The sequence below is a fragment of the Pogona vitticeps genome, chromosome 3 (genome assembly GCF_051106095.1).
Source record: "Pogona vitticeps strain Pit_001003342236 chromosome 3, PviZW2.1, whole genome shotgun sequence".
In the NCBI taxonomy this organism is placed as follows: Eukaryota; Metazoa; Chordata; class Lepidosauria; order Squamata; family Agamidae; genus Pogona; species Pogona vitticeps.
Window position 1 is genome coordinate 56,243,083 of NC_135785.1, and position 24,473 is coordinate 56,267,555.

Sequence of the window (24,473 nt, forward strand, 5' to 3'; positions counted from 1 at the left end):
AGAGTTCCAGAAAAATATCTACTTCTGCTTCATTGACTATGCAAAAGCCTTTGACTGTGTGGACCACAGCAAACTATGGCAAGTTCTTAAAGAAATGGGAGTGCCTGACCACTTTATCTGTCTCCTGAGAAACCTATATGTGGGACAGGAAGCAACAGTTAGAACTGGTCATGGAACAACTGAGTGGTTCAAAATTGGGAAAGGAGTACGACAAGGCTGTATATTGTCCCCCTGCTTATTTAACTTATATGCAGAATACATCATGCGGAAGGCTGGACTGGAAGAAACCCAAGCCGGAATTAAGATTGCCGGAAGAAATATCAACAACCTCCGATATGCAGATGATACCACTCTGATGGCAGAAAGTGAGGAGGAATTAAAGAACCTTGTAATGAGAGTGAAAGAGGAGAGTGCAAAAAACGGTCTGAAACTCAACATCAAAAAAACTAAGATCATGGCCACTGGTCCCATCACCTCCTGGGAAATAGAAGGGGAAGATATGGAGGCAGTGTCAAATTTTATCTTCCTGGGCTCCATGATCACTGCAGATGGAGACAGCAGCCCTGAAATTAAAAGGCGCCTTCTTCTTGGGAGGAAAGCGATGACAAATCTTGACAGCATCTTGAAAAGCAGAGACATCACCTTGCCAACAAAAGTCCGAATAGTCAAAGCTATGGTTTTTCCTGTCATGATGTATGGAAGTGAGAGCTGGACCATAAAGAAAGCAGACCGCCGAAGAATTGATGCCTTTGAATTGTGGTGCTGGAGGAGGCTCTTGAGAATCCCCTGGACTGCAAGGAGAACAAACCTATCAGTTCTAAAGGAAATCAACCCTGAATGCTCACTTGAAGGACAGATCCTGAAGCTGAGGCTCCAGTACTTTGGCCATCTCATGAGAAGAAAAGAGTCCTTGGAAAAAACCTTGATGTTAGGAAGGTGTGATGGCAAGAGGAGAAGGGGACGACCGAGGATGAGATGGCTGGACAGTGTCTGCGAAGCAACCAACATGAACCTGACACAACTCCGGGAGGCAGTAGAAGACAGGAGGGCCTGGCGTGCTCTGGTCCATGGGGTCACGAAGAGTCGGACACGACTAAACGACTAAACACACAAGGCATCCTACTTTTTTAGCTGAGCACTTAAGTTTGTCTCTTCACACCTGGCTTGTGCTCTCTGTATCTCTTTTCATATCCCCCTCTTCAATATACCTTTTAATTCCCTCTTCAAAATGAAGGTCCTTTTCAAAGTTGTTCTTTAATTCTTCTCTGCCACTCTATAAGGTAAAGGTAAAGGTTCCCCTTGACAATTTGTCCAGTCGTGTTTGACTCTAGGGGGCGGTGCTCATCCCGCTCTTCAAGCCATAGAGCCAGCGTTTTGTCTGAAGACAATCTTCCGTGGTCACATGGCCAGTGCGACTTAGAAACGGAACGCTGTTACCTTCCCACCGAGGTGGTCCCTATTTATCTACTCGCATTTGCATGCTTTCAAACCACTAGGTTGGCGGGAGCTGGGACAAGCGACGGGCGCTCACTCCGTCACGTGGATTCGATCTTACAGCTCAAGATCTATAGACCTTACAGCACAGAGGCTTCTGTGGTTTAGCCCGCAGCCCCACCACGTCCCTGTATACTTACTGCTTTGTACCTCCACAGAAGCTTGATTTCTACCTCTTTTCTCCGTTTCCTTACTTGGAGTTCAGATTTTAAAAAGACAATGGTCACATAACAAGAAAGATGTGATTTTTGCACCTTAGAACATCAGTATAAAGTGCCCCTCTCTAGTCAACCTCCTTCTATAACTGGGTGCTTTTAATAACAGTGACTGCAGTTAATCAGCAGACTTAATAGACAGCAGAACAGGCTGGATTGTGTCTGAGCTGAGCCTGCAATCCTGGCACAAAAGCTAGATTGAAGGGGTGGTTGGGGGGATGTTTTTGCTATTGGAGTCTGAAGTGAACCATCCTGCCTTTCAGAAACTTCGCTCTCCCTCTTAAATAATTAATAATTAACCAGCTGAGGAATCCATACCAGTGATATCTGGTAATAGAACCATTCAGGTTTGAGTTTCCCATCTAGCCCTATATATGTATAGTTTATTTGGAGTTATGTTGTGGGAGAAAGTTTCTTTCTTTCTTTCTTTCTTTCTTTCTTTCTTTCTTTCTTTCTTTCTTTCTTTCTTAATGATGGAAGTAGAAAGCAGGTTTAATTGACTTGTGATTTGTAAGCAGATCTGTTTTATATTTGCAATGAAATCTGCAGAGAGAAAGGCTTTGTTTTGCCTGAAAGCAAGAGTACCTTTGGGTTGGGAATTAGACAAGCAGCCGCTGCTTTTGAGCTGGGAAGAAATCCACTGTATCTCTTCTGGTGATTTATTTGAGATGTAAGCCAAGATTAGGGAAAAGAGAATAAAAACTGGTGGCTGGAGGATGTTTAGTTGCCCTTGGGTTACTTTGGGGCTGGGATGTTGTCTGGGTGAAGTGCTTTGAGCTCCCCTGGCTGTTTCCGAGTCACAAGTCTCCTCCCTATGTAAATAAGCATGACATATGCCTCTGCTTACTCTAAGCCGGAGAGGGTCAGAAAGTGGGTGGAGGCTGATCACAGCTTCTGTCGTGTGTTCATGAGTGTGTATGTAGCGAGTGACATTCAGCCTCTCTGTGGTGGAGTGTGTATGTATCGTGCATGCTGACAATGACTGCCCACTCGGAGTTCTGCATTATTGCCCAGTGAGAGAGAGGAAACTGCAAGGTAGCCAAGCCACCTTGCGCAGTACAATGGGGGGACAGCTAACCAGAAGCACGCTATATGGTAAGGAGCTGGCCAGCAGCAATGATGTTTAGACAGCAAATTCTTAATGTTGGGTAGATTGCTTGCCCTTTGCCTGACCTTTCTGCAGCAGGGAACAATATGGCTCAGAAAGGTAAGTGAAGTACAGTAACAGAGCTGCAGAGTTATACCGGCTTCTTGTTCTGCCCATTTTCCTCTTGTTTTTTTTTTTTAAAGGCTTCTTATGAGATGTTTTAATTTAAAGCCGACTCCTTAGAGAGATGTGTGTGTGTGTGTGTGTGTGTGTGTGTGCTTGTGCTTGTGCTTGTGCCTGCGTGCACAAACTCACTTTATCTAATCTCATTCCATATGTTGCTTTTTATTTTATTGCTTTGGACAAATATTTGTCTACAGTGCTTCCTGCACTGACAGATGCTCTGCAAGGGGGGAAAAAGAAAGAGAGAAAAGAAAAGAACATTATGTGGAAAAGAACCTTGTATAGTGTTGACAGCAAGGCAAGACAGTTTCAAAAAAGCATCTAAGGAGGTGTTGATTTAAATAAATGGATCAATGTTCCATCTTTTAACATTCCCCCCCCCCCAGTAGTGAGATGCTGCTCTGTGTGTATTTCTGTGTGACTGTATTTGGTTTGCAGCACTGCTGGAGGCTTGAAAAGGTTGCTTCATTGTAAACCCATTTAGTACAGTATGCTGCATGGCTTTGTAGTATAATAGAATGCATGAGCAGAGAAGATGCAGTATTGCAGGGTTCTGGGCAGAATGATACTGAGGGGGGGAAATTCTTTAGAACAATGGGCAAAGTTCTGTGATCTCTGCATGCTTTTAAAAGCTGATTTAGTTAAATAGATCTGCTTGTGGAAAAAAAATCCTGCCAAAATTTCAGTACATTGATTTCATCGAGAGTTAATCATATAGTTAAATTTGCCCCATTGAATTTTGTGTAGCTGAACAGCACTTAACACTGATTGAATGATGCCTGATGTATTTAACCTAGTTAATCTACCAGCTTACTGTTTTCCTTTAGTTTATTAATATTGTGTTTTTAGAAATCATGTAATATGCCTTAGCAGGAGTATTCCAAACACCTTCAAATGAGTAATATAAAATAGTAGCTTCACTTTAGAAAACTGTATCTTGATATACAAATTGTGATAGGGTTTATGATATATAATTTGATTTCTAAAATGAAATGCTTACATCTGAGATGTTCATACTCATTTTTTTCCTATACTGTAGTTCCTTACAATTTTCAAATGGTAATTCAACCAACGATCTTTTTTGTACATTACACTTGAGTTCTCACTGGAATAAAATTGTTTATTCTCAGTTTATTACTAGACTTCAGAGACCAATTTGTGCCCCCCCCACAGTACATCACATGTCTCATAGTGTTTGCAAAATGATGTTAATGCATTATCATAACAAAATGTGAGAAATCTAGTCAAAAGTATTGGACTTCCATCAGCTGTTTAAGTTCTAGTCTTTTATGAACTTTGGATAGCAGAATCTGGATGAAGAAATATGTTAATGGGTCTATGTAAATGTATTTCTATAGTTTGGAATGCAGCCAGTTGCTTTTTCTGCATAGTAAGATCTTCAGCATTTTTATTTTATTTTGATATTAGAAGAGAATAAAAACTTACATTAGGAAAAAAGGAAGTGGAAAGCCCTAACTGGATTTCATAAGCCCTGAAACTACAGTGAGAGTATTGTTAGGTTAAGAAAAACTGAAAAACCACTGGCTTCATACTGGTCATTACAAACACGCATGCTTGAAATAAAAAGAAAACGGGAAACTTCAAACGGCAGGAACGGATGTTATAGATAACGTATCAGTAGAGTTGAAAGCATACTGTATTACTGTAACTGTTAAAGAGATATGATTCATGCATACTTTTTTGGATTTGAGAAATCAGACTTCAGAAGAACCCCACACTCAAGGCTCAAAGACCAATCACAAAACAAAGTAAGCTAATTTGCAAAGTCTGGGTAGTGAGAGAAGTTCCTTCTGTGACACACAATCTTTTTAATGATTTTCCTATTCTGCTCATATGCTATTTGTAACACCTGTCATCTGGGTATCAAAGCAATAGTACTGAGAATGATTCAGTGAAGGAATGAGAAACTTAGCTGACTCGAAATCATAGTTGGATGTGCTTTGGAAGGCTGTCTTGTAATTTATCTTTTGAGTGTTTCCACTGTGGCTGCTTAGTGAATTTGATATATGGTCTTCCCCTATCTTTTCCCTTATCTTTACTGAGGTGAGTGTAGGAACTGCATGGACTGGCCCTCCAGTGTTACACCAACCGCCTGTCCCAGAAGTCTTGACAGTATGAAGGCCGATTGTCATATCTTGAGCCATGAAGAGACTTTTCTTAGATTTGTTTGCTGTGTAACCTGGATTTGCAGAGTTTGGGGCTGGTTTCATTTGATACATGTGTTTAGGTTTGTTTGTTTCATTGGTTTGCACTGTGGGGATCTTTCTGTAATGCATCTGGTTTCTCCTTTGTGCTCTGCAGAAATTCAGGAGACATTCTCCTTCTGAGTTATGGAGATTGACCAATTCCTGATTGGTGTTCCTGGTTGTTGTTTTTCCCCCCCAATCTCTTTCTATCATCTCTGTCTTAAATCAAACCATTATAGAAGTAAAAATCATAGTGACCTCCAAAGGCATCAATGATGGTGATTTGTAACATGATAGTCATGACAAAACACATGTTAAAATAGCAATAGTTCTAGGAATTGCAGACAGGCCTATGCTGGTGGGTTGTATTTGGGTGAGATGCCCTTTCATTGGCACTTCTGTTTTGTTTTTATTGTTGTGTTTTGATATATACCCTCTCCTTCCCCACTCCCCACCCCCAAAAAATCAGGATTGGAGAACTTGAAGATCTTGACTATAATTCTTGAAAAGTTTAGCCATAGCATATGATAGAAGATTGCCCAATACTGGAACGGGTTAGGTTTGAGAGTACTGAATTGCACAAATCAATGTATGCTTACTTGGAAATAAAGCCCACTATATATGGTGGTGATGGCTTATTAGGGGGAATTGCACCTTAAATAATCTGAATGTAACAGTATTTGGGAATGCAACCTAAGTTTGAGTTCTGTGTATTATACACAGGGCTGTTTAGACTAATATAAACTATTCAAGTTTAGTGCCGGTTGAAGTGGTGCTTTTCATATGGAATGTGTATGAATGACTGTATTTTGCCAGCAAGAATTGGGCTGCAATGGTTGCTTTCTTGGGATCACCAAGTAGTTAGATAACTCCTTCTTTGCAACTCCCTGTGGTTTTTCTATTTATATTTTAAAATTTAGTTTATTTAAGCAATTGTGACAGAGATTTGAAACATTACATGCATGTATGTAAATGGAATTAGAATGTATTTAAATGGGACATGTAGTATTTTTGCTACAGCTGCATTTTTAGCACTCATAGTAAATGTAAACCATTATCTACATATGAGCTAGCTTTCTATGTCTCTAGCTCACATGAAGAACATAAATGCACATTCCTGGTACCAGAGAGGTGTTCTTCATACACTATTTGTGTTACAATAACCATATTGCTTCTTTATATTCTGCTGGAGTATCATTTTTGCAAATAAAAGGAATAGTCAAGGAACTTAATTTGTTCTTCTTCCCATCAGTGAATTGACTTGTGTTCTAAAATTTGCTCGATGAGTAATTTTTATGGACATAACTAAAAGATACCTAATTGTTCTTGTTACTTACTATATGGCTTTGTAATTAATAGACATATGCAGCACTTACTGAGTGTGATGTATTGGGCAAAATTCTGTTGCTTAGTGTAATAAATTGCACTAGAGTAGCCCATTTGAATCAATGGAATTTATGGAGGAGTTGACTCACCAAAGCCCCATTGATGCAATATGCCCACTCTAGTCAATTTACTACACTAAGTAACAGGATTTTTGCCATTATCTCTTTATATTAATATAGGTTCTCTTGAGACAGCAGAACATGTGGATAAATTGTTAATATATTTCAATGTTGTGATAATACTACCTATTATTATTACTCATACAATTCTTTGCTGTTTTGTAGTCTAATTTCAACAATATCCTGTATATTTTGGACATGATGCCTTTTGTTTATATCTAATATTTTTCCCAAAATAAAGTTTCTCAATTAGCTGAAATCTTACGTCTTTAAATTTTTCAAGATAAGAACTTTTTTGAAATAATTTATTTTGCGATGTACAAAAGGTGCCAGATCCCATATATAGTGAACCTAGTGGCTCACCATGCAAATCTGTGCATTTTTATTCAGAAGTTACTGTTTCTGAGTTTGGCGAGGTTTCCTCCATGATAGGTAAGTATCACTTTTGAGTAGCTGTGGATAGAATTGTATTGTTAGATACTGAATGGTGACTCTCCATGCACCTTGGATGACGTTAAGCAACTCACTGTTTTCTCACTCTCACTGTCCTTGTCTCCATACAATATCTTGCAGATCTATTGCAGATTATTAAAAGTACAGGAAATGTACTTGAACATTTCATACAGTAAGTGAAATGCTGTATGAAAGCCTCTTTCTTTTTCTCTTGCCATGACTGATTCATTAACTGTAACAGCAGTTGCACAATTGAACATGAGTCTGAATCAAAAGAAAAAAAATCTAGAATGCTCATGTGATTGGCCCCATATATGATCTTTTCTTCTAGGGTTGCCACAGATTGCAAACTATCCCTCTACTATCCTCTGTGAGAACACAGCATAAAGATTGAAATAATAGGTTAGTAGTACATTATCACTGAGTCAGAAGGTGCTGTATTGTGGAAGAGACTTGGAGTCAGTGGAGGTTTACATGAATGGAAGAAGGGAGGTGAACCCCACCCCCCAATTTCCCCATTCTCCTTGCAACCATTTTGCCACTATCTGTGCTATTTGAAAGGGTCCTCCAACTCTCCAGAGCATGTTTTCAGGTCTGTGGTGAGCCAGCATTGGCAGCTGAATCCTGAAAGCACCCCAATCTGTGAGCGGATGACATCAGATTATTTTGGTGATAAGACCGAAAATACAAAAAGCAAGAAAAAAAGATTGCCCCCCCCCAAAAAAAAGATAGCAGAGGATCTCTCCAAACTGATGGCTCAGCATTAAAATGTCAAATGTATCAGTGCATAACTATAAAGTTATGAACAAAATGTCCTACCTTCACCTAAAAAGTGATGTGATGTGAGCTGAAGATTACTAACCAGGAAAGGGATTTAGAAGTCGCAGCAGATACTTCAATGAAAACATTAACATACTGTTAAGTAAAAGGTTAATTCCATGTTGGGAATAATTAGAAAAGAGGTAAAAAAGAAATGATGTGCACATTTCTGATGGGACCAGTTTTCCTTCCTTCTATCACAGTACTGAAATCCAGGGTCACCTAATGAAACTGAATTGTAGAAAATTCCAAACAGAAAAAGGAAATACTTTGCGCCCCCCCCAATAGTGAAATTATGGGATTTGCATTTACAGGATATGGTGATGGCCACTGACACAAATAGCCATGTAAAGATATGAGACAGACTCATACAGAGTGAAATGATCAATGGCTATGGCCAAGATCCTGTTTGTGTAACTTTATTTGTTACATGCAGATGATGTCATTAGCTGGAGCTTCTAAAATCTATTTTAAATTAATTTTAATGCTGCACAAATTTACACAGGCAGAATTTGGACTTATGCATACTTCCTTCAAGAGCAATGGCAGGACCCTAGGAAACAGCAACAGGAGAGGATATTGCTCTCATGTTCTGCTTGTGAGTATCCCATAGGCATGTAGTTGGCCAGTGTGGGAAATACGATGCACTATTTCTAGTCCAACAGGGCTGCTCTTATGTTTTTAAACCAGTTGATAATGCTGACGGTGATGGTGAATACCAGGTGCAGAAGTTGGATTTGGAAATTGACTCTCAGGTAATTAGTTGTCAATATGTCAATGAGACCTAACCAGGAGGCCATCTAGAAAGAAACAAAAATGAAGATGCCCATTAGTTTTCTAAGAAGGTCCTCTTTCTTTGAATGGAAGAAAGGACTATGATCGTGAAAAGACTTCACATGCGATCAGGCAGATGTAACAGCAATTGGCAGAAAGGAATGGTGAGGCTTGTTTTCCATCGGAAGGCACAGCACACTGCTATTATACCATTTATGGTAACTGGTTACTAGTTATTGTTCAGTATAACAGCTGTCCATAGTAAACATCTACTATATAAATGGAGTGCAATGTAATGGGATTGAGAATAACATAAAGGGAAGCACAACCAGTTTTCAATAGCGACAGGAATAGACACCAAGGTTTTTGTTTCTCTTTTCTGTATTTTTAGTCACAAGACTAGATTATTTTTCCCTGAGAGTGAAAAAGACAATTCTGAAAACGTTAGTTGTTTCCTTCTGTCAAATTTGTTGTGTGCTCCTCTTGTTCTGTGCTTGTGGTGGGTTGATTTTTGTACAGGAAGGATCTGATAACCATGTGTCACAAAGGCTCCTGCTAATGTGATCTATGATGTGCAATACATTGGGACTACAGCTCCCATAATGCCAGAACCTGTTTGTGTTCCTGATAAGTATCCAGGCTAGGGTATTTTGAGAACTATGGCTCAAAACAGGACTGTCTCCAAAGCTCTGAAACACATGCAACGTGCCCCTCTGTCAAAAGTCATTAGTTTTTTATTTGTACTGTAGTGCATTTATACTGTATTCTAGAGCCACAAAGGTAGTGTATAACAGATCAGAAACCAAAACAACAATAAAACCTCAAAACATAATGAAATGAAACAAGAATCATTAAATGGCAACAAAAACAGCACTGTGAATAGAACAATTTGAAAGGCTGGCTGAAAGAAATAGTTTGATGCCTTTCCTAAAAGCAGAAAAAGCAGGATGGATTCACACTTTTGAAGAGAGTATATTGCTCAATTTCAGACTAATGGTGTGAACACAAGGGGAAATAGATTGCAATTTGACCCACTTGTGGAGCAGTACAGTGTGATCTCTTTCCCAGTGATCACACATCACACAGGCAAATGGGCTCCAGCCTGACCCCGATCCATGCCCAAGCTGATCAGGTGTAGGGCTTCTACTTCTAGGGGGTGGGCAAGAGCAATTTCCCAGCAAAATGAAGGGTTCCTTTAAGGGAGATCGCTCCTATTAAAGCTACCCTTTTCGGTGCAATCAGGCATGTACCTTTGCAGCTTTCTGATCGTACCTTAATATAGGAGGAAGCTCTTTTATGAGAAGAAGCAGAGGCCATATTCAAGAAGGACCTATTTTGCAAATATGTTAGATAGTTAAGCCATATTATTTTACCCAGGCTTCGTGCAGATCTCACAATGGCCTTTGACTTGGTTAGCAAGTATGGCCTTTTTAAAATCCTTCCCAAGATTGGATGTCCACCTCGACTCCTTAACATTATCAGGTCCTTTCATGAGGAAATGAAGGGCACTCTAGTTTTTGATGGCTCAACATCAGATCCCTTTGACATCCGAAGCAGAGTAAAACAAGGCTGTGTCCTCGCGCTGACCCTGTTTGGGATCTTTTTTGCTGTCATGCTGAAGCAGGCCTTTGGAACTGCAACAGAAGGTGTCTATCTCCGGACTAGATCAGATGGAAAGCTCTTTAATCTGTCTAGATTGAGAGCAAAGACCAAAGTCCAACCGAAATTTATTTATTTATTTATATATATATATCCCGCCCATCTGGTCTGGTCGACCACTCTGGGCAGCTTCCAATAAGGTGTATACGATAAAAGATAAGAATTTTACAAACAGTCCATAACACATACAACAATAAAACAAATAATAAATGAAAGAAAAAATAAAGAAAGAATTAAATATTGACAGGAGGGAAGGCCTGAACATACAACCATGTTTTTAGTTGACTCTTAAAAGTGCCCAGTGTAGGGGCCGCACGAATAACCGGAGGAAGGTTATTCCAGAGGTGAGGAGCCACTGCTGAGAAAGCCCGGTTTCGTGTCCTTTCCTTCCGGGACTCCCTCGGCGTTAGGCTCCTCAGCCTCACCTCCTGGCTCATGCAGGTGATCCAAGTAGATCTAGGTGGGAGCAGGTGTTCCTCCAAGTATCGGGGTCCTAAACCGTTTAGGGCCTTATATGTAAGCATTAACACTTTGAAGTCAATACGGAAACGGATGGGCAGCCAGTGCAGCATGGCCAGAGTAGGAGAGATATGTTGCCATTTTCTCACTCCAGTAAGGAGTCTGGCCACCGCATTCTGCACCACCTGAAGTTTCCGCATCAACTTCAAAGGGAGCCCCACGTAGAGTGCGTTACAGTGGTCTAATCTAGAGATTATGAGCGCATGTACTAAGGTAGTGAGCGCCCCCATGTCTAGGTAAGGTCGCAGCTGGGCAATCCGCCAAAGGTGGAAAAAGGCGGTGCGGACTACTGATGCCACCTGTGTTTCCATGGTGAGCGTCAGGTCCAGGTGTACCCCTAGGCTGCGGACCCCACTCTTCGCGGCCAGGGCCACCCCCCCAAACATAAGGGAGTTTCCCAAGCCACCATCCACAGGGCCACCCACCCTCAGAACTTCCATCTTGTCCGGGTTCAGCCTCAGCCCGTTCTCCTGCATCCATTGCAGTATGGCCCCCAGGCAGCGCTGGAGGGACAGGACGGCATCACCTGCATTTGGTGAAAAGGAGATGTAGAGCCGGGTGTCATCAGCATATTGATGACATGATGCTCCACACCCCCTGATGACCCCACCCAGCGGCCTCATATAGATGTTAAACAGCATTGGGGAAATAATCGACCCCTGTGGAATCCCACATTTGAAACTCCACGGGGCCAAAATACTCTCCCCAAGCTGCACTCTCTGGGGGCGGTCCTCCAAGAAGGAATGGAACCAGGCCAGAGCCAAGCCACTGATACCCAACTCAGAGAGCCTCCCCAGGAGGATACCGTGGTCAACGGTATTGAAGGCCGCCGAGATGTCGAGGAGGACCAACAAAGATATTTTACCCCTGTCGGCCTCCCTCAACAAGTCATCGTACAGGGCGACCAGTGCCGTCTCTGTACCGTGGCACGGCCTGAAGTCCAACTGAAATGGATCCAGGGCATCTGTTTCATCCAGATGTGCCTGAAGCTGGTCAGCCACCACCCTCTCGACCACTTTGCTCATGAAAGAAACATTGGCGACGGGCCTATAATTGCCAATTTCGTCCGCCGCCAAATTAGATTTCTTTCTTATGGGCCTAATGAGTGTTTCCTTGAGGGCAGAGGGAAACCTGCCCTCAAGGAAATGCGGGATTTCCTCTTTGCCAATGATGCAGCCATTGTTGCCCACTCTGCTGAAGACCTCCAACAACTCATGAATCATTTTAGCAAGGCCTGCCAAGACTTTGGACTAACAATCAGCCTGAAAAAAACATAAGTCATGGGCCAGTGTGTGGACTCACTTCCCTCTATTACTACTTCCACACAAGAATTGGAGGTTGTTCATGACTTTGTGTACCTTGGCTCAACAAACTCTGACACTCTCTCCCTAGATGTTGAGTTGGATAAACGCATTGGGAAAGCAGCTACCATGTTCTCTAGACTCACAAAGAGAGTATGGCTTAATAAGAAGCTGACGGCATATACCAAGATCCAGGTCTATAGAGCCTGTGTCCTGAGCACACTCCTGTACTGCAGCGAATCCTGGACCCTTTGTGCACGGCAGGAGAGGAAGCTGAACATCTTCCATATGCGTTGTCTCCGACGCACATTTGGTATCACCTGGCAGGACAACGTTCCAAATAGAGTCCTAGACCGAGCTGGAATTTTTATCATATATACATTACTGAAACAGTGATGTCTACGCTGGCTTGGGTACATCGTGAGAATGGCTGATGGTCGGATTCCAAAAGATCTCCTGTATGGAGAATTAGTGCAGGGAAATCGCTCTAGAGGGAGACCACAGCTGCGATACAAGGACATCTGCAAGCGGGATCTGAAGGCCTTAGGAATGGACCTCAACAGATGGGAAACCTTGATGTCTGAGCGTTCAGCCTGGAGGCAGGCGGTGCATCATGGCCTCTCCCAATTTGAAGAGACACTTGTACAGCAGGCCAAGGCAAAGAGGCAGTCCCAAAACGAGCAAAACCAGGGAGCCAGGGGACAGGGGACAGATTGGATTTCTCTTCAGTGTGGAAGGGGACAGGGGACAGATTGGATTTCTCTTCAGTGTGGAAGGGATTGTCATTCTCGAATTGACCTTCTCAGCTACACCAGACGCTGTTCCAAGACCTCCGTACAGAGCACGTTACCATAGTCTCTCGAGACTGAAGGATGCCTACAGAAGTGCTGAGTACCCAGATTGTGGGGGTGTGGGTGTGGGGTTGTATAGCTTGCATAATTAAATTGCAAATCACCCAGCAAGTGCTTTAAGCACTCTGGGGCAGTATATAAGCCACACACTTTGCTCTTTTTTTAAAAAAGCCATTTAATGTGGGGAAAATTTATGCTGTTATGCTGTTACAATGTATATGTCTGTGGCAGTAGCAAATGTATATCTATGACAATGGCAGGCCTCATGCTAAAACTGCAAGTCACTAGTTTCCAGTAAGGATGATCATTAACCTGCTGTCTATTGTCTCTGGATAATGTAGTTAAAGTGTTCGTGTATTCAGGAACTTGTCTGTGTATTTGGATGGTATCTGTGCCTGTTTACCAGCCTGTCTGTTTACCAACCACTGTGTTTACTGATGCCTTTGTATTCAAGGAAATTAGCTGTCTCTGTTTACTAGCACTCTGGTTATTCTGGCTGTGTATTCAGGAAATTAGTTACCTCTGTATTGATTAACTAGAGCAAATGTAGTAGGGGGATACAATAAAAGAAGAGGAGGCGGGGGAACGGGAGATTCGCCTCTGAACAGCTGCCATACACTCGAGTGTCCCGTCTTTTCTTTTCCCCCTTGCTGGTCAAGGAGAAAGATCCCTGCCCCTGAGGCTTCATCTGCAAGACCCCTACTTTCCTTCATCTTGCAGATCCCGACAAAATGGTGCCCTCTCTGAGGTAATTCACCTCTCTGAGGTCCATTCTTGAAGACCACCTACTCATCACGCCCGGTATGGAAGGGCTACAGCGCGCGCATGCATCCTCTGGATCCCGATGAGTAGGACTGAGGTCAACTTTCGACAATTCGCACTCATCTCGCCTGGCACAGGCCCCAAGACGCGTCAATCATCCGCAAGGATCCCTCGGGTGAGTGGAATTTGTCAAGTAAGACACCTACACTTTTAGCAACATGGGAGCTTCTTTATCCAATCTTCAAGAACAATTTGTAGTGTGTACTTGCCTCCAAGACACACGTAACATATTTTTTGATTCAGAATTCGAGGCTAATCTAATCAAACAACTCCCTCAAATTCTGCCTCCGCTCCCTTCAGCCTCTTTGGCTTGCCTGGAGCAGCATGAGGACATCTCATGGGAAACCCAGGATGAAGCACTGACACCTCAAGCAACTGATATTGATAACCATCCTTCAATGGATAGAACAGGTGCTTGTTCAGACACTTGTGCAGAAACTGGTGTCATTTCTGTCCCTCCTGTCATTGAGGGAGCAGCAGAAACACAGAGAGATGTGCCAGCTGTTTCTGCTAGTTGTGAATTGTTCCCATCTCAAGGCATCCGCAAACTGCAAAGTAGTAACCAGGACAATGGGATGGACTCTTTATCTGCCCCATGGTTTAATGACTGCAAGGCCTTGACAAAAGATTCCTTTCCACCAGCAGAAGGACTTACTTGCCTTCAAGAATGGCAGGATTTAGCATTTAAGCGAGCAAAAATTAATGCTGGTGCATCCCCTGATGGTCCTCTAATGTTTATGGGAGGAGCTGCATTTGCTACTACTGTTCAGCAAGGCTTCACGACAACAGCTTTAACTCAAGCAGCAGAAGTATCTATAAACGCATTCCAATCAGCAAATCAAACTGCATGCCTGACTCCCTTCCTTGCTGGTCTGAAAGAAGCAGCAGCTACCTCAGTATCTCCGCCGGTTCAGCCAAAGTTGCATTATGTCCCAGCAAATTGGGACCCAGGCCCAGATTTCTTTGATCATGGACTGGGGTGCAAAAGCAGCTTTACAAGCATTAGATGCATCATATAAGGAAGGGGAGGAAGAAGAGAATCTAAGGGGGGTAACTGTTACACACCAACATGAAGCTTGTTTTGAACTGCTTTTTCCATGTGCTAATCCTGTTTGAATGAAAAGTCCTACTCAGCCGGACATGGCAGTTATACAGATCACCAAAGAATGCCTCCCACCTGGCCAGTAGAGAGACTAATGCTGCATATTGGGGTGGGAGGAGGCGAACCAGAAAGTTCTCCCCCATCACCTTCCAATTTGGAGAAAGCATTGTTTACACTCAAGCCACTTGTAAGGATCCAAATGATGTCCTGCACACTCTAGGTTCCATGTTCTTAGAACTACAAATCCTATCATACCTTGCATTGCTGTGAGCATATGGGACTTCATACAAGCCTGCATTCCTGTCTCTGCCTTCCAGGAGTAACAGTGTCACATCCCTGAGAAAATGTTTGTTGCAAATGCTGTAAATTGTCAAAAATGTTTGTTTTTCTTTCTGCAGGATAAGGTTGATAAGAATTTCAGAGAAACAATTCTTAGTTTTATGTTCAGAATTAAATGCAGTTTTAGCCTTTGAGTTTTTCTAATATGAATGTAATTTTGTTGAAGACACTGCATGTTTATTCTTTTACATGTCACAGTTTTCCTTGAAAATTATTTTCTAATGTAATATGAAAACTTTGTCTGTTTATCCCTGAGACAGAGAAGCATCTTATTCACTACAAGTAGGCCCCACAGTAGGCAATTTTATACACTGTGATGCTGATACATCTGGCATGCTTGCCTGTAGAAACATATTTTCAGTCCAGGGGAAATTTAAGGGCACTAGCAGGCAACTTTTTAATTCAGTCAGTAAAACAGTTTAGGAACTTTGCCTCAGTGCCAGGCAGATGCATACCAGCATCATTCTTTACTACTCATCCCTCAAAATAAGTTTCTGTTCTGTTGCCAAGCTCTATATGTATCTCTCCAGTCAAGTGTCATACAAGAAATTCATGGTGTGTGTGTCTTCAGTGAGGAAGTTGTCTGTATCACATATTTCTATGCAAAAGTTCTGTATACCTTAAAGTTTTTTGCTTTTGCCTCTTAGCAGTATGTTGTGCTTATATATTTGAATAATATGTTTTCAATATGCTTTCTTTTCCTGAAAATTGTTATTACTCTTGTTATGCAATCTTATTGTAATTGTAATTTTAATTATCCAATATTGTGTTTTCTTTAATCTACACTGTAAATCTAATTCTCTTGCAAGATTCCAGGTTTCATTCCATCTGAACAATGTTTTAAAGTTGTAAAGAATGAATTTTGCCTCTCAGTGCAACAAGGAAGCAGGTTTGGCTATTTGAATGCTTATTGCAGTGACCTGGAACATGCTATTCCGCCCTCTGCTGAAGATGAGCCTGACTTCATGCGTACATACCAGAACTCCTTGGACTCAGAATGTCGACAACAGCCATTGTCTTCAACAAAATAAATAAAAAACGGTTGGGATGTGGGGAAAATTTATGCTGTTATGCTGTTACAATGTATATGTCTGTGGCAGTAGCAAATGTATATCTATGACAATGGCAGGCCTCATGCTAAAACTGCAAGTCACTAGTTTCCAGTAAGGATGATCATTAACCTGCTGTCTATTGTCTCTGGATAATGTAGTTAAAGTGTTCGTGTATTCAGGAACTTGTCTGTGTATTTGGATGGTATCTGTGCCTGTTTACCAGCCTGTCTGTTTACCAACCACTGTGTTTACTGATGCCTTTGTATTCAAGGAAATTAGCTGTCTCTGTTTACTAGCACTCTGGTTATTCTGGCTGTGTATTCAGGAAATTAGTTACCTCTGTATTGATTAACTAGAGCAAATGTAGTAGGGGGATACAATAAAAGAAGAGGAGGCGGGGGAACGGGAGATTCGCCTCTGAACAGCTGCCATACACTCGAGTGTCCCGTCTTTTCTTTTCCCCCTTGCTGGTCAAGGAGAAAGATCCCTGCCCCTGAGGCTTCATCTGCAAGACCCCTACTTTCCTTCATCTTGCAGATCCCGACAATTTAAGGCTTTAATGATTAAAATTAATATCTTGATTCGAAGCCAGAAAATAACTGGAAATCATTGCAGATCCTTTCAGTATTGGAATGATATGATCTTGTCCCCAGATAGCAGCACAGCAGCTGTATTTTGTTCCAGCTGGAGCTTCTCAAAGCTATTCATCTGAAATACCTCATAGAGTCTATACAACCATTTAAATACAATGTAATCAAGGCACTGACAATGGTTGCCAAGTCACACTAATTCAAGAATGGGGATGGTTATTGATGTTTTCTTAGTATTAGGTGACAGGGAGCTACAGAGCTGAGGATCATCAGCATGTCAGCAAATCTTACTCCAAAGTTCTGAATCATTGCCAGTGCTTTTGTGTAGATAGAAAACTGTGAAGGACCAGATAGGGACAAAATCATCATCATCTTTGAACAACAACATGATGCCTATGGATCTTTGATTCCTGTCCTGGCAAATTTGTGGGGAATTGAACTCCCAGCCTCTAGCTCTTCAACCACTGAGCTATCCAGCTGTTCAGAAGGGGGCAAAAGGCTATCACTTAAAATGGTTAACTCCGAGCACCACTTTTGCATGCTATCTGAAAAAAAAAAGGTTTGGAAGCTGTGAGAAGTATCAGAAAACTAATAGCCGATAACCATCAGCATTATCAACTTCTCTCACCTGTGTGCATAATTCTGTTCTTAGTCTAGATCATCCACAGAGATGATCATCATACTACCAGAAACACATCTGTAGCTAAGCAAAGTCATGAATCTTTAGCCCTGAGAGACTACCAAGGAGTAACAGACATCCTAGCCTGGGTAAGGCTAGGAAAGAATCCTGCCCGAAACCTCAGAGAGCTATTGCAAAATAGTTTTTCTCAGAGACTTAAGAATGTATTAGCCTTCCATATGTTGGTTGCTGTAACATATATAGCAAGCTACAGAGGAGTGGGCATCTGCCAAAATCAACATTTGCATGATCTCTATAGCCTTATGAATTGGCCCCCTGGGTGGACATCTGAAGTTTCAGTCATCTTTTGAGAAAATCCTTTGAACAGTTAGACAGTTGATGCTTTGTTGCCTGAAATTGATGTGATCTCCATCTGTTCTTCCATTTAGTTAGCAAAAAGCTGTAGCAAAATACATGCATGGATAAGTAAGATGCAAACATCTTCAAGGAATATTCTTGCTGCTCATGCTTCACAGTGAATTAAGCTTCTGCGGGCATATCATTGTCCTGAGATCATGAGTCTCACCTTGTAAACATGATGTCCACCACTAACATAATGGTTTTAGAAAGCTGGCTTGTTTTCATTGAGTCAGCCAATTGTCAAGCATTTACTTTATTCATTGTTTAGAAACATTCAATAAACAGCAGGAAGTAGATGCACACCCTGCATAGATTTTAGGAGATGAAAGTGGATAGGGTTGAAAAAGGTAGGATTTTGGCCAGCGTTTCTTATACCTGCCATTCTAGGCAGCAAGCCCCGATGTATGTGGGAGGGGAAATGTGTGCCTCTTTTGCAATTACAGCATGACCAGTTCCAGTACCCACCACCAATGGTGGTTCGGGCAGTAGGCTAAAGGTGAAGGGGTCTGTAGTTCAACATTATTTGGACGACCACTGGTTACCTATCACTACTACAAAATGCTGGTAAGGCCGCACCTGGACTATTGCGTACAGTTCTGGTTGCCGTATCTCAAAAAAGACATAGTGGAGCTGGAAAAGGTGCAGAAGAGAGCAACTAAAATGATGACTGGGCTGGGGCACCTCCCTTATGAGGAAAGGCTACAGTGTTTGGGGCTCTTTAGTCTAGAGAAAAGGCGCCTGAGGGGGAACATGATTGAGACGTATAAAATTATGCAGGGGATGGATCAAGTGGATAGAGGGAAGCTCTTTTCCCTCTCACGCAATGCCAGAACCAGGGGACATCCACGCAAATGGAGTGTTGGGAGAGTGATAACAGACATAGGAAAATATTTCTTTACCCAGCGTGTTGTTAGTCTGTGGAACTCCTTGTCACAGGATGTGGTGATGGCATCTGGCTTAGATGCCTTTAAAAGGGGATTGGAAAGATTTATGGAGGAAAAGTCCATCACAGGTTGCAAACCATGATGGGGATGTATAATCTCCAGGCTTAAAAGGAAGGGATCTCCAAATGCCAGATGCAGGGGAGGGGTATCATGCAACAGGTATCTACTTGTCTTGGGTGCTCCCGGAGGCATCTGGTGGGGCCGCTGTGAGATACAGGAAGCTGGACTAGATGGGCTCTTGGCCTGATCCAGCAGGGCTCTTCTTATGTTCTTATTTCTTTACATGAGATACATAAATAATTTTGGTCAGGCTTTCCCCTTTAATTTACACATCTGAGTGACCCCTAACTGCAGTGCACATCAGAGTGATAATAGAATGAGGGAAGATGACTTTCTGTACAAAGAAAGGATTTATTCAGTAAGAACATTACATAGTCTTTGGGCAATGCTGCAGAGTCAAGTTTGCTGGTATCTACCCTAAAACAAGTATAGCACTTTGATAATAATATTTTGATAATAATCTTAGAACAGCAGAGCTGGATCATATAGTCCAGCCCCTGTCTAGGAAACAGAGTGGGGAATTGAACTTCCAACCCCTGGCTCCACAGCCAGATATAAAAACCACTGAGCTATGGGTTTTTTTGGGGGGGGGGGGAAATTATTTTAGAACTGTGTTTCACCCAGAACTGCAGCAGAAAATTCCAGGTGCCTCACCAGATTATAGATTCTATGATGGGGCCATGGCAGTTAATGCAGAGTGAAAGTTCTGTAATTGTGTAGTATAGAAACACACTTTGTTTCTCTGTTGTGTTTTATTCTCAGCTACCCGGTTGTCTTGTAATTCATTTTGTACACTTAACTGGATTTAAACTGATCCCCCCTTCCCTTTTGTTCCATCACTTGTAGCTCAGTTCCCAGACATATAACTGTTTCTATTGGCCTCCTGTAAGTACATTTTACTAATAATTTGACTTGCAAAGAACTAGAAAAAAAAACCTGTAGCTCAAAATACTGCTATATCAAAATGAACAAAATAAAATTTTCATAGTATTTGATAACCTCTGATATTAAAACTATTTCAACAATGTTTATTTTTCCCGGAGTGGATAAATACTCACCTTTCCAAGGCATGAAAAATAAAGTTATGGGTTATGTTGCCAGATGAAGTCACAAGTGTACCAGGATACAGATAACTAATTTTTCACAGAAATATTTTCCCACTGGGTAGAGATATAAGGTGAAGATGTCAAAGTTCTTTTGAAGTGTGTTGATAAAGCATAGCTGTTACATATTCTGAAAAGTAGTATTTGTTTGATTTTGTAAGATTATCTCAACGGCTGGTTCAGTTGAAATAGAATATCCAGGGAAGAATGCTGAAGCAATATTAACAGTTACTAGAACTGGGGTTGCCCTTGATCATATTATGATCCTGTGATTTTGCCTGGTGAACATTAAAGTCGTCTTGAGTTGAACAGCATAGGCTACAGGGAAACATGTTATAATTTAATTAGCTTTAGCAGGAGTTTTTAGACCTATAACTTACTTATGCATATGTGTAAGGTGATATTAGTTAAAAACGAGACTTTTAAACAGTTATAAAGTATTTTTTTAAGCTGGTCGCTGAAATGTTCAGTTTATCTGTTTATTTATATAGAGAACACTCAATGTCCTCCCATATACTTCAAATAAAGCTGAATGAAGGAAGACCTCTGAGTAATTGTTGTTGTGCATCACAACCAGTGAGAAGATCCAAGGGAAGTACTCACAATGTTTTGGAGGGGAGCAATCACTGGAGATAGTGGTATGGTTGGCTCATAGATGAAGCTAGTAGTCCTCATCCCAAAATTTCTAGAGGTGACACCTGTATTTTATCACACACCTTCCTATGTATGGTACTGTAATATATAATTTACTTGAAAATATAGAAGTAGAGGACAGATGGGAGCCAAGCAGAGAGCACTTCTAGAAGCAGACAATTTTGGCCCTTTGGATATTTTATGGAGCATAAATGTCATAATCCCTTTGCTACTGGCTTTGCTAACTAGGGCTGATTAGGCCAAAAACATCTGAAAGTCCATAGTTACCCACAGTAGCTCTTACTGTTCCATATCTAAAGAAAGACATTCCATAATCTTTTCAGCTCTCCAGTCACATCTTGGTTCTTATTCTGCAGTTTCTTTCTCTTCCAGATATCACATTTATAATAAAAAAGTTCATTTTACAATTTCTTTTTTTTTTCAGGACTGTGCTTGTCATATTAGTCTGGGTCCCTTTTTTTTAAGGAGAAGGGTGGGATAAAAATATTTTAAATACATTAAATAATAAATAAAAGTGTTTTGAGTGGTCTTCTACATTGTGGCTGCACCTGGAATGACACTGTTATGTCTAGAATCACAGAAAGCCAAGAAGAAAAAAATCTCAGATTATATACAGAGTACCATGGACAACCTCCTCTTCCTTCTTTTTCCTAGAAAAATTGCTCAGGCAGCTGATGGAAGACAGAGTAGTGGATCCAGCTTTCAATCATCTTAGCTTCAAAACTCCACACACTGGAAGCTGTGGGAGAGAAAGGCAACAAATAGTGGCTAGGACTGAGTGAAATTTCTCACGTAGACACACACCCTTACTGCTTCCCTTCCCTGTGGCAAATTGCTAGATGTTTGATGTGCAAATGTCTGCATGAATTACTTAGTTTTTGTTGTGGTTCCTCTTTGTTTTCAGGAAACAATTCCCGGCATAGGGCTATGCCTCACACCTCACGTCATTAAATTCTGTAGCAAATGTATTCTACTACAGACTATGTCTAGTGCTTTCTTAGAGAAAAACATTAATCAATGTATGTTCTAACTGACCTAGGAATTGGCTTGTACCAGGGCAGGTACATTATATGACGCTTTAGGCAACTTCATTTCTTTGCTGCTAATCCTTATTTTGTGGTGTGTTGCATCTTATTCTAACTACCGTATAATGAGGGCAAAGCACAGTGTGTCTCTTCTAAAACACCTTCTATTCTCTTAATTAGCTTTCTACTTAAAAGAATATGTTTCCAGTGCCTAATCGGTTGAGGCTCATGTTTTTGCAATGGGTTCACATTTTGCATGAAATAACTAATTTTGGGCAGTCTTCAGGCTTGCAAAATTGACTTTGTTTTTTCTTCTAGAAAAGCAAAATTCACTGGTATCTAGTTAAAAGACTGAGAATTAAAGAATTATAACAGAGGAGGCAGAACTGAATAGAGGAATAGCCTGTCTAAACAAACAAGCAAACAAAATAATTCCTCCATACTCTAAGCTTTTTTAATGTCAGTGGTAGAATTTAGAAAAGAGGGATGCTGTTGCAGTGTTGTTGCTTCTTCTGGGTCAGAAATCTTTGTTGAGTGCAAATCACTTAGAGATCTACCAGCTGATTCTGATGTACGTTCTGTCACTCCTGTTTCAGGGTATATCGATTTACGGGTTCACCGAATCAGAAGGAGGATAAGTTAAAAATAATAATTGTGTAGTATTGTAGTTTTACAGTTGGAGAATTGCAGCTCTTCAGGTAAACTTAGTGACTGCAGATAGACAATGGGATTTTTGCTAATTAATTGTGTTGATTCAGAAGCTAATCGTTAAGTCAACTTAAAATAAATTGCTTTGAACATTATTCTATAATCAGTTGTAACAATTGTTAAAGCAGCATATTGTTCCTAAAAAATTGCTCCTGCACAAACATGCAGTAGGCTGGTTTCAGATATGGCAATAATGAGCTTTTGCTAGGTAGGCAAGACCATCAGAGAGCCCATCATCCTAACAATCCAACTATTTCCAGCTGGTGCTGTCAAAAGGGTATTCTTAGTTTGCATGTGCTGCCTCTGCTAGGTTTGGTGGTGGTTCTACCGAAGGCACTGCTTGAAAGCCCCTCCAGCCTTGAAATGAAGCACAGGCCTCCTACACTTCATTTTTTGCCTTGACTTAGGCAGGTTTTGCTGCCTGAGGCAGAGCAAAAATGGCAACCCATCCCACCAACCACACTGCATTGTACCCAAAGCCAGCCAAATTATTTTGGCAGATGACACAGAAAAACCCACAAAAGTACAATCGCAACAAATAAGATAATTATTTGTTGCCCTTCAGTGAGATACAAAATCTGTTGCCTGAGGCAACCGACTCATCCTGTCTAATGTCAGGACCAGCTGTCCTTGAAGACACAGCACCCAGCGCATATGGGGTGCTATTGTACACCCAAGGCTATGGAATCAGAGTTCTATCTCTTGTTATTTTCAAGAGAAGAAACATCTGGCTTCTATTAGGCTGTGACATCAGATGGCATTGTGACAGGAAAGACAAGCATATGATTCAGTTATGACAAAGTTATGAGAGGGGACTATTGTCTTTCTCTTCTCATGACACTGTTTTTGCTTCCTAACTGTAGAAAGACATAATACATATAATATTCTAGTTACACTTCATATAGTTCTAGTTTCTTTTTGCTTATAGTTTATTTGCCTTTAATCATGTAAGGGCACTTTCATTGGGAATGTGAAGATGCTGTTAAGGTTGCTTGTCTTTTATCCTCCTTGATTAATCTTAGCTTTTGATCTCTGACACCAGAGGTGCAAAACTGAATGTCTATGCAGCCTTAAAACAGTGCAACAAGGAAAAAATAAATTAACATAAACCAAGCAAGGGGGGAGGAGAATACAAACCAGGTAAAGGAGAGCAAAGGGGTGGCAGGCACACTTTTTCAATATATGTTTTCAGCTCTTAGTGGACATTAAGCAGGAAAACTTTAGTAATGTCACATCAACATTGTGTTTTCAGTTGATGAAATGAGACAGATGTGGTTTTGCCTTCAGTCTTAGTAAAAATATGACCCAATACAGATCATCTTTAGTGTTGCTGAGGATTATATAAAGTTTGTTTCCCTGTTATAGCTACCCTCCCATGTGCCCACCTGAGGGGCAGGAAATTACCCCATACCAAGATGCCTCGCATTGCACCTGTCCCACTCTGTTTGAATTCTTCTATTATTCTCCTGCTAAGAATGATTTCACCATTAGTTCAACAAGTCAACCATCTTTCATTACAGTCATACTTTGATTCAGTACTTGAACTGTAGGAATACGGAGGGAAATCTTCATAAAATCCTGGGACAGCTGCTAATTTTAGGCAATCATGGTTTATAGTCTTCTAGGCTAATTTAAGAGGGCTGTGACATAAAGTTACATGTGTGTATGTGTGTCTGTCTATCTATATGAGAATTTTTGAAGGAAATTCTTAAGACTGCTATAATATAGATGGAAAAAAGAAGATATAAAGATCTGGTTATGTTTTCGAGGATGAGGAAACAAGAGGTCATGTTCATCCAGCCATGTAATACGTCTTGTAAGTCTTGTAAACATGGAAGTGAATCCAGTTGAGAAAGAAAAAGAGGTAGAAGTGGGTCACAACCCAGAGGGCTTTACTGTGGGAAGCAATTAGATGTGCGGAATCCACACAAGGGGTTGTATCCCAGGTCCCACTGCTGAATGACAGTG

The 24,473-nt window shown here is 41.1% G+C and overlaps 1 protein-coding gene across 3 annotated transcripts in view; it reads left to right on the plus strand.

Moving 5' to 3' along the window:
- NEURL1 (neuralized E3 ubiquitin protein ligase 1) overlaps positions 1-24,473 on the plus strand; it is a 202,977-nt gene that overhangs the window by 101,070 nt on the left and 77,434 nt on the right. The window contains exon 1 of one of the 3 annotated variants that reach the window (XM_078389488.1): positions 1,361-2,916. The exons of 1 other annotated variant lie outside the window; for it this stretch is intronic. In XM_078389488.1, the coding sequence (XP_078245614.1) occupies positions 2,904-2,916 (13 nt within the window). In that variant the 5' untranslated portion in view covers positions 1,361-2,903. Of the gene's footprint in view, positions 1-1,360; positions 2,917-24,473 lie in introns of those variants that run through there. One more of the 3 variants, XM_020788960.3, reaches the window with a different exon arrangement.